The sequence below is a fragment of the Sinohyriopsis cumingii genome, unplaced genomic scaffold (assembly GCF_028554795.1).
Source record: "Sinohyriopsis cumingii isolate HCF-2022 unplaced genomic scaffold, ASM2855479v2 utg002864l, whole genome shotgun sequence".
NCBI classification, from domain to species: Eukaryota; Metazoa; Mollusca; class Bivalvia; order Unionida; family Unionidae; genus Sinohyriopsis; species Sinohyriopsis cumingii.
The window spans coordinates 120,863-129,955 of record NW_028316323.1 but is presented as its reverse complement, the minus strand read 5'-3'; the positions used below and the strand labels follow the sequence as shown (position 1 = coordinate 129,955).

Genomic DNA, 9,093 nt, shown 5'->3' with positions numbered 1-9,093 from the left:
AAACGCAGATGAAACGTTTGAAATTCTAAATATGATGAAATTAACGGGCATGCAACAGGACATTTAATTTCACGATATACCAATAATCCTGTATTGCATACGAAGCTTGTGTACACATTCCATTTATCTACAAAGAAAATAATACCCAAATTATTCCAATTAAATAATCGGAGAAAGAAGAGAAGACATTATTTTTCAATCTTTCACAAAATGTCCACTATTCAGTTGTCAGTGAGTAAATTGTCTCTTTTTAAAACAAGCTGTACTAGTTCAATCCTTTCACCAGTTAGGGTGGGATAAATGCCCTACACTCTCACATGAGTGCACATCGCTTCTCATTTACAGTTCAGATTACACAAGACGAAGGTTGGCATTGTTATGTTATCATTACTATAACAATGCCCATTAGTTCAAGAACATTGGCACAAAAATATCAAAACCCTAATTGCAAATAAAGGATCCAGTTCTTTGAATCGAACAAATGAACTAAAATGAACATATATATTTATATTACATTTTCAAATTTAAGGTATTTTCCAATACAACATGACGTAATACATTGACTACCAATAATGTATATGAATAACATTTCTGCTGACTTCTCAAAATTCAGTTTAAATTGGATATAATGGTCATACGTATCTTTGCAGATGTGAGAAGGTGTCTTAGAGGCAGAATGAATTTTTCCTAGTAGAATGCTTTCAAATGAACCATTCACGTTTTTTTTTTAAATGCATTGGTGGTACAGAAATATATCATAACGGCACGTTTGAAATAAACAAAAAGTGTCACCCCATCAATTGCATGAAAACGGTTTCTACGAATTTGTTGCTGGAACAAAAACATGGATAACGAAAGCGCAAATTGGTGTCGTATAGCACATACAATAATGCAGAAGGGAGGAGAAGTGATTCGACAATTTCTTGTATTAGAAATTCTAACAAAAAGTTTTAGTATCTATTCTCGTTTTTGGATGGAAAAGGTGCATAATCCAGCAGAGACATATTATTTGTCATCTCTTTGGAATCCTCAAGACGTCGCAAATTCCTCCTGACTCAGTTCTTAATAAACTGCTCACATCTTGGTCTACAAGCTATAGTAAACCGATGGCAGTACTGGACCAAATAGATAGGTTGAAACAATGGAAGAAAGATATTGAAAAAGAATGCAGTTCGGCTTCAAGCAGTGTCGATATCACCGTTAACTCCTGGTTAGCAATAATTGAACAGGAATTTCAAGAGCTGAATTCAATATGTACACTTACTATTCAATGGAATAGTATCTTTCACAGTCATCTAAAGAATGCTCAAACTAACCTTCTTTTAGAAATTGAGCGAATTGACGGATTTCTGTCTCGTTGTAACCAAAAATCAAAATCATTATTCACACCATCAAGAAATGAGTTTCAACAAGTTATCCAAATTTTCAGAGAAGAATTAAAGAGTTGGAAATGCAGGTGCTCTGAAATCTTTCGGCGGTTCTGTAACGAAGGTCATAGTATAATATATTTAGGGTTGCAAGAAACTAAACTTGTTCCGAAAGGTTATGGAATGGACAAATTCCTCTATGGTTTCCAAAACGAAATTGAAGATTCCAATATAGAATTTCAATTAGATCTCTTTTTTGACAAGTGGGATGATGATTTGCATAAGATCTTCGACAGCATTGATAAGCAGACACAACGAGCGATTCAGCTGAAACTATTTTAAGTTTGGCTCAAAGTATGTGTACGGATCTTGAACATTTTTTCTCCTTCAAAGGAAAGAAAATCAAAAACTTTTTTAATTCTTTCAGTCCACCTAAACTCCCAGAACATTTAATCATACAGTGCTCTAAATTACAAAACATTTCTAGGACATCAGATCTAAACGACTGTGACCTTACAATTATTATCATTGCGTGGATACATGGTAAGTTAGTGCATTCTCCTCTGCAAGATTGGGATGACGATCCACATAATTGGGACATATCCATAAGTGTTGACGTAGGGCGTCTAAGATCATATAGAAATGCCATTATTGCACACATAGCACAACTCAGAATTTCCAGTGAGACATTCGAGCAACCATGGAAAGAGCTAGCAAGCTTGCTACGGAAGATTTCATCTCCATGCGGAGATGAATTCAGTATGATCTTCAGTTCCGAAATTGACCAGATGAAAGAATGTTCCCTTGATCCACACAGAGAATACGAATTACAAAGGAGTTTTTTTAACTTGGTGCAAGAAAGATATATTGACCCAGCTATCTGAAAAATCTACAGCAGCTCCTCAGTACCTAGACATGTTGCAATCGATCCAGAATGCGTTAGAAAATTTAGCTGGAAGGAGGCAAGGTAAGACTGCGTAATGTTAATATTATTTTATTTGAAATTGAAATAAATATTTCTTAATACTCTTTTTTAATCTAACACCACGCTATTAAGACTTTAGTCGAGACGTACGAAAACGTGTGATCCTGATACCAGCATTTCACTCTTAGTATGTATCATGTGTAAACAGATTTTCAGGCATTTATATAGGTAGGTATGTGTTTGCGAGAGTTATTAAAATATATTATAATATATAAAGCCCAGATGTATACACTTTTATTAGATATATGACAGTAAATTAATAGAGACAGAGGAAAAGAATAATAGGTGGCGAGCTTTATTTATAATTGAACCTCATGGAAGTTTGGTTTAACAAATTGTAAAATACATTCGCATATATTTCTGACAATTTAGTATTTAAGAGTTTAGTGTGCTTTTCCCCTTTATGGTGATACATGATATTAATCTAAAAATCTTAATTTAAAATATTTGCACAAAACATAAAATTACGTGCTCAAATCGACAATCGCGATTATGTTCGCTTGATCATATAAGTCCGAGACTGGGTATGTTATAATCTTTCTGAGAAACATTATCGATTGATGGAAAGTAAATTGAATTGATTTCTAATATATTGAGATTGTTTACAGATTCATCGATAGCACAATTTGGTAAATTGTTTTTTAACATAACATGGAGATTAAAAGGAGCATTGATTAATCTATAATCATCCATGCGTTTAGCATAAATATAACATCTAGATATTGCATTTTATGTACGCTATGTCATATTAATGTTATAATAGATTAAATGTATTAATGTGGCTTCTTTACTTACTGAAATTTAGGGTTCTTCAGTAAGATGTCAGATGTAATAGAGAAAATGCATCTAAGCACACATGTACTAATTTTATTTTACTCAGATTTCTTTGCGGACAGGACCCTTGACCAATCTTCAGTAATGCACAAATTGTGATTTAACCAATAACAACGTGTCACAATGAACAACACCTTAAAAGCAGAGCGTGACAATGTAGTGTACATATCTAGTTTGCATTCAGAATGTAGCTTTTGTCCTGAATTTTTGTGTAAATACAAACTGGAAAATACTTCGATGTACTTAAATCCGAAGTACAATAATTTCATCCTTCTTTTAAATGGAGTATAATTAATATTTACTGCTGAAATTATACAACAATATTAAATGTAAAGTGGTACATTAAATACTGTATAAGGTATTTCTAAACTCCATATTAACTGCTTAAGTCTTACAGTGTGAAAACGATGCTCTTTTAGTGGGGTTGATGTGGATAGAAATCAGTTATAACATTTAATCATTATATAACTCCAAATATTTAAATACCGACGAAAGTAGAGTGTGACGCTGAAAAGTTAAATTATGTTAATCAGATAGGTTAACAGCGCTTTCAATCAAAAAACAGTAAATACTAATTTTAAGCCCGTATAAAAATTACGTTGATGTCATGAATGAATCTTCTTTTTGTATATTTCTTTGTCCAGCTTGTACCTGTTGCATTTGCCATAATGACTTTTTGACAGAAAGCGAGTTATCAGGACACATGTTGCTGCACCAGGGCAAAGAACCAGCTGCACACACACACACACACTTACACACGCACACGCACACGCACACACACAAATATATATATATATATATATATATATATATATATATATATATATATATATATATATATATATATATATATATATATATATATATATATCGAAGGAAGTAGAAGGTTTGAGAACTTAGACGAACTTCGATGCACGTTCGATTCTATCTTGGAAACTGACCAATCGTTTAAATATATAAAGTCCAGGTTAAATGGTTATGCAAAATAAATTAATATTATAATAATATAGTTGTCAACCATAGGTTCAACTGTATTTGTATATAAAATAAGAGTTTTAGTTGTTGCACGAGTTGCAGATATAGTAATCGCGATTCAATAATAATAATTATTGTCAGGCCAGTGAGGAACTGAGTTATGTAATAAAGAAATTATTAAAAAAAACCTAAATAATATTGCAAAGGGTACATACTAGCAGCAGTATGTCATCATTTGTTTTTTTTTGAACCTCAATGCAACAGAACAATAGACAAATTAAGGTACCGAATCTTATGATGGCGTGTCTTTATAGCACATAATAAAATTAGTCAAATCGTAAGCGTCAATTGAAGTTCGTATGACGCTATGCATGCTTAGTCTGACAATTTGATATACTGCTAATTATCATTATGATTAAGGTGGCACACTTTAAATACGATCAATATTATAGGCGTGATTTAAGATATAGGTAAATAATTTAAATACATAAATGTATTTCATAATGTTTCGCTAAACTATTTCGAAGATATTGATCAGGTTAATGTAGTTTGCAATTGTTGCAAAAACCATTACTAAAGACGTGGATATGTCATGTAAATTTATAAGGAAATATGTGATGTGTAGATAACCTCATAATTTTGTTATGTGCTAGGTAGGTGTAGAGTAATAAATTGTTGGGATATATATTTCTTCACCGAACTTGATGGCAATTTATTTTTTCGTATAAGCATTACAAGATATAAGTATTACTTTGAATATAAAACTAGTATTGTTAAATACATCAGATTCCATGGAAATAACCGATTTTCATCTTTGAATCCAGAAAAAGGCATTGAAAACTGCTTTGAAAAATATCTTTGTACGGTTTCGAAACATCTGATTCCGGAAGGTAGGATAACTTCTTTAATATATCTAATATGGTCAACTTTTAAAAGGACATGTATAAATAATATTGTCGTCATTCGAATATATGATCATATTTCATGTTATAAGTTCTATAACTTAAATTCAAAATGCATGACTAAAAGGAGCTATTGTTTTAATACTAACATGATATTTATAGTGTGATTAATGTGTGAAAAGATGTGCACTGCCCTAATACCAATATAGTTTTTCAAAGATTTGAAATTAATCACAATTTAATTCCTTCTTATACACGCTTGAACTTGGGGTTAGTTCTACCTTTAGTGTTAGCACGCTTTATTATTTTGTTTTGATTGGAAACGTTCCATTATGTGTTTACAACAGGGATATTAACTAAAAACAAATTTCATACATTTATTTACGTCATAAATTCATTAGACATCAATTTAATGTTTTTATAATGGCTAGATTACTTAATTGAACTTGGGCTCATTTGGTAAACTGTTAGATGAAGATGAGAAAATGTATCTAGAGATAATCTGTACCATTACAATTTCATTGACATTTTCAAACTGAGATGCCCAAATATCAATTTATAATTAGCTATTGGACGAAAATCAGCTTTTCGTTTACAAACCTTTCCAGGCTGAACTGCACTTTGAAAAAAACACGATATGTATGTTCCATACCAGACTTAGTCTGTTTCGATACCAAGTTATGAAAATGAAAGCAAGTTTGAAATTTGCAGGAAGTACGTTAATATAAAATAAAAATATGTCATCCCCTCTCAAAAGGAATACAAAATTAAAATATTTATATACCAATAATAAACCCCAAGCACTATGGGTGTATACTCAAGAAAGCAAATTTATTTTACTTTCCACGTTTCCCATACTTTCTTCTTATGTAGGAAAACGATCAGATATTGATTTACTTCACAACTACTACACATACTATTTGTCTGCATAATTTGAATTTCAAATAAGACAAAATGTCTAAGGATATTAAAATATGGTTTACTTTTTCACGCTTGATTGTAAATAAGTCGATGTAGCTATATAGAAATCACAGTAATATTACGAATGAACATAGTTTTATTTATCTTTATTTGTACAGACTGTAGATGTCTCAGTTGTAATAAGACATTTTCCACAGAAAACGTATTAACGAATCATATGAGGTGTCATCAAGGTAAGAAAAAAGCTTTTCTCAAACAGTTATCATAACTTAATGTTTTATATATACGAATAGAAAAGTTGGAATCTTATCGTGCTACATCTTTCACGCTTTTCTTCCCGTAGTCATGACCCTTAGAATAAGGTAACTTTTGAAAATATCCGTAAGTTCGCTAGTTCAACGTATAAATATTGCATCACCTTTCAAAAAAGGAATACGACTAAGACTAATTTTGGAGAAAAGACACGAACAAATAATTCGTATTAGAAAGATTGATCAAAGTAGTTTTACGGTGAATATACATTTGATAAATCTTACTGTGTAAAATAAATGTTCTATTTAGCATGGCTATTGTGTATAGGAATCACAGTCCCTTGAAATTCGACTATTTACTTACCGACGAAAGAGTCAGTGTAACGCTATAACATAAATGTATTTTACACTTCAAAAATTGGTCATAATTGCCCCTTAGGTTGTAAATCAGAAGGTTATGATATTTTATTTACAGCTTCCAACACGAATTGATCAATTGATGAATAATCTGAATTTCATACTGTAACACTGAAATATGTAACACAATATGTCCAAGGACATGTGGAATATGGTTGATATCTTCAAATAAATTTCACTTTTTAACAAATATCAAACTATCATTTCCTAACTAAAAAAATACAAATAATCTAAAGACATTATATATGGAAGGTAAATTTATGTTAGTAAGAAAAATGATTTTATTTATCATTGTTTTTACAGAACGTTCGTGTCACGTTTGCGAAATGCCGTGCTTGACTGAATGGGAGTTCAGGCGACATATGTGGGGCAATCAGGGTAAGAAAAATGTTTCACCAATTGTAATCAAAGCAGCTGTAAAGAACAATATTACCTTTTCAATCTTGAACCTATGCAACTACAAATCTTGGGAATTGGTACAATTATAATGCATGTTTGCCTATTTTCCCACAAACATGAAATATGTACAAACTGTTTGTTTCTTCTTGCTACTGTTGAAAACGGGAGATAATATTAATAAATGACAATATGATTTAGGTGAGAAGTATTCAAAGAAATATGGAGTTTCGTATTGATTACTTCTGTCTCTGAAGTTGATTTAACCAGTTTCCCTCGGACCTTGTCCTTTTTCTTTCTTTAAGCTGAAAAGCCATTCAAGACATCTGAAATTATGTTTGGTATATTATGTGTTTAAACTTCTTCATTTATGTATTTGTTTTGTTTGTATTGTTTTTTTTATCCATCCTTCTACCAATTCATCAACTCGATTTTAAACAACCCCCCCCCCCAAATCATCCAAGATGTCTCTACAAAATTAGGCAAACATATGAAACGAGTGGTTTAGTTGAACCAATAACTATTTATCATTCCGCTTCAATACGTTTAATATTATCAATAATTATTCAAATCGATCCATCTCTAACTTACTTTCTTTTTATAAGCATAACTCCATGATTGTTAAAATATCAATATTTAGCTCAAGAAACACACTAGCAGCTAAAAGGCTGGTCCGATTTACTTATAATTTTTGTTCGGTCTGATATATTTCAGGCTTTTATTATCCTTCTTCGCATCCGTCTATACTTTTGACACTTGTAACACAATTTCTGTAAATGTTCAAGATATCTCTTAAAGGTTGGCAAGACTAATATCCAACTAGTTCTCTTAATATGTTTTTCTTATTTAGTATTGTCTAATTTCAACACCTTTATTATCTTCATCTATCCTACCATTCATCGGTCCATGTTCATCATTTTATCATTTATTATCTCTGACATTAATTTAATTTGCGAAATATACACTACTAGTGATATTGAAAAGGCCATTAAAATAGTTGGTAAATTTCCATATTTCATTTCCAGAACATGATTTTATTAATAGTCAAGATATCTGACAAAATATGTACACACATCCGAATAGAGATTTAGATGTGCATTATGTCATAGATTTTTCAGTCCTAAACTTTTTAATGTTTTCATTGATTCATCAGTTCGTTCGTTTGATATAACATTTTTAGGGTCAGTTAATCCATAAAAGGAAATTAATGTTCAACATTACACTCAACTGGAACAGACACCTACGATGTTTTATTTATTTTATATTGTTCAACTATCATCTGTAAACTATTCTTCATTGAGGAACATAGATGTGTGTAGAACAGGGCCACTGGAAAGGAAATTCGAATTCAAGTTTCCATATAATATAAGATGTCAATCAACCAACATCAGGCTTCACATGGCCAGCGTGCATACACTGACAAGGAAAGCATGACATCATTGTTCCTGAGAACATATTTGACTATAATATCACAAATTGTATATATTATATTATGTTAGTATATATTATATACAAATTTAATAAATAAAAATATTAAATAAGTTCAAGCACGCAGAATGTGCAGTGTGCAATTTATTAAATGAACTATTAATGTTCTCTAATTCAATTTGTAATTGTCTTTTATTTAACTGCGATAATGGTGTCATAAGTCTGTATTCATTTCAATTGTACTATTCTCGCAAAAGTTCGTCCTGTCTTTCGCTGACGAGTTGAATACAGTACCTAAACTGGATTGGCAGATTTGTTTCCTTGTTTATTTTTGACATGTCTTTGAAACAGGAGGTCTGCACTCTTGTTTTGATGGTTTCGGCATTTTGACACCTAGAGTAGCAGCCTTTCTCTAATCTTAGAATGGAGAAACTCGTGCTACTACAGTAATTTTATTCAAAAAGCATTATCCCATGACCGGCTAGAGACTTGAAATGTTATAAGGAAGAAACGCTTGCCATATCGCACTAAAAGTGAAAGCTGTCAGATGCTATATACGTGTTTTTGTGGCAAAATATTTTTTTCATTGTACTAATCAAATGGATTACCGTATTTTC

At 31.4% G+C, this 9,093-nt stretch overlaps 1 protein-coding gene across 1 annotated transcript; it reads left to right on the top strand.

Annotated features, from left to right (window-relative positions):
• Positions 1 to 1,027: 1,027 nt before the first annotated feature.
• On the top strand, positions 1,028 to 8,892 carry LOC149770020 (histone H4 transcription factor-like). Its single transcript, XM_089949524.1, has 4 exons — positions 1,028 to 2,334; positions 6,143 to 6,217; positions 6,956 to 7,030; positions 8,828 to 8,892. The coding sequence occupies exons 1-4, from the start codon at positions 2,283 to 2,285 to the stop codon at positions 8,890 to 8,892; spliced, it is 267 nt and encodes an 88-aa protein (XP_089805650.1). The 5' UTR covers positions 1,028 to 2,282.
• The last annotated feature ends 201 nt before the right edge of the window (positions 8,893 to 9,093 follow it).

Coding starts and splice junctions, on each gene's coding strand:
- LOC149770020 (XM_089949524.1), top strand. CDS start 2,283: ATGTTGCAATCGATCCAGAATGCGTTAGAAAATTTAGCTGGAAGGAGG. Junction 2,335..6,142: donor TTTAGCTGGAAGGAGGCAAG/GTAAGACTGCGT, acceptor TTATTTGTACAG/ACTGTAGATGTCTCAGTTGT. Junction 6,218..6,955: donor TCATATGAGGTGTCATCAAG/GTAAGAAAAAAG, acceptor TTGTTTTTACAG/AACGTTCGTGTCACGTTTGC.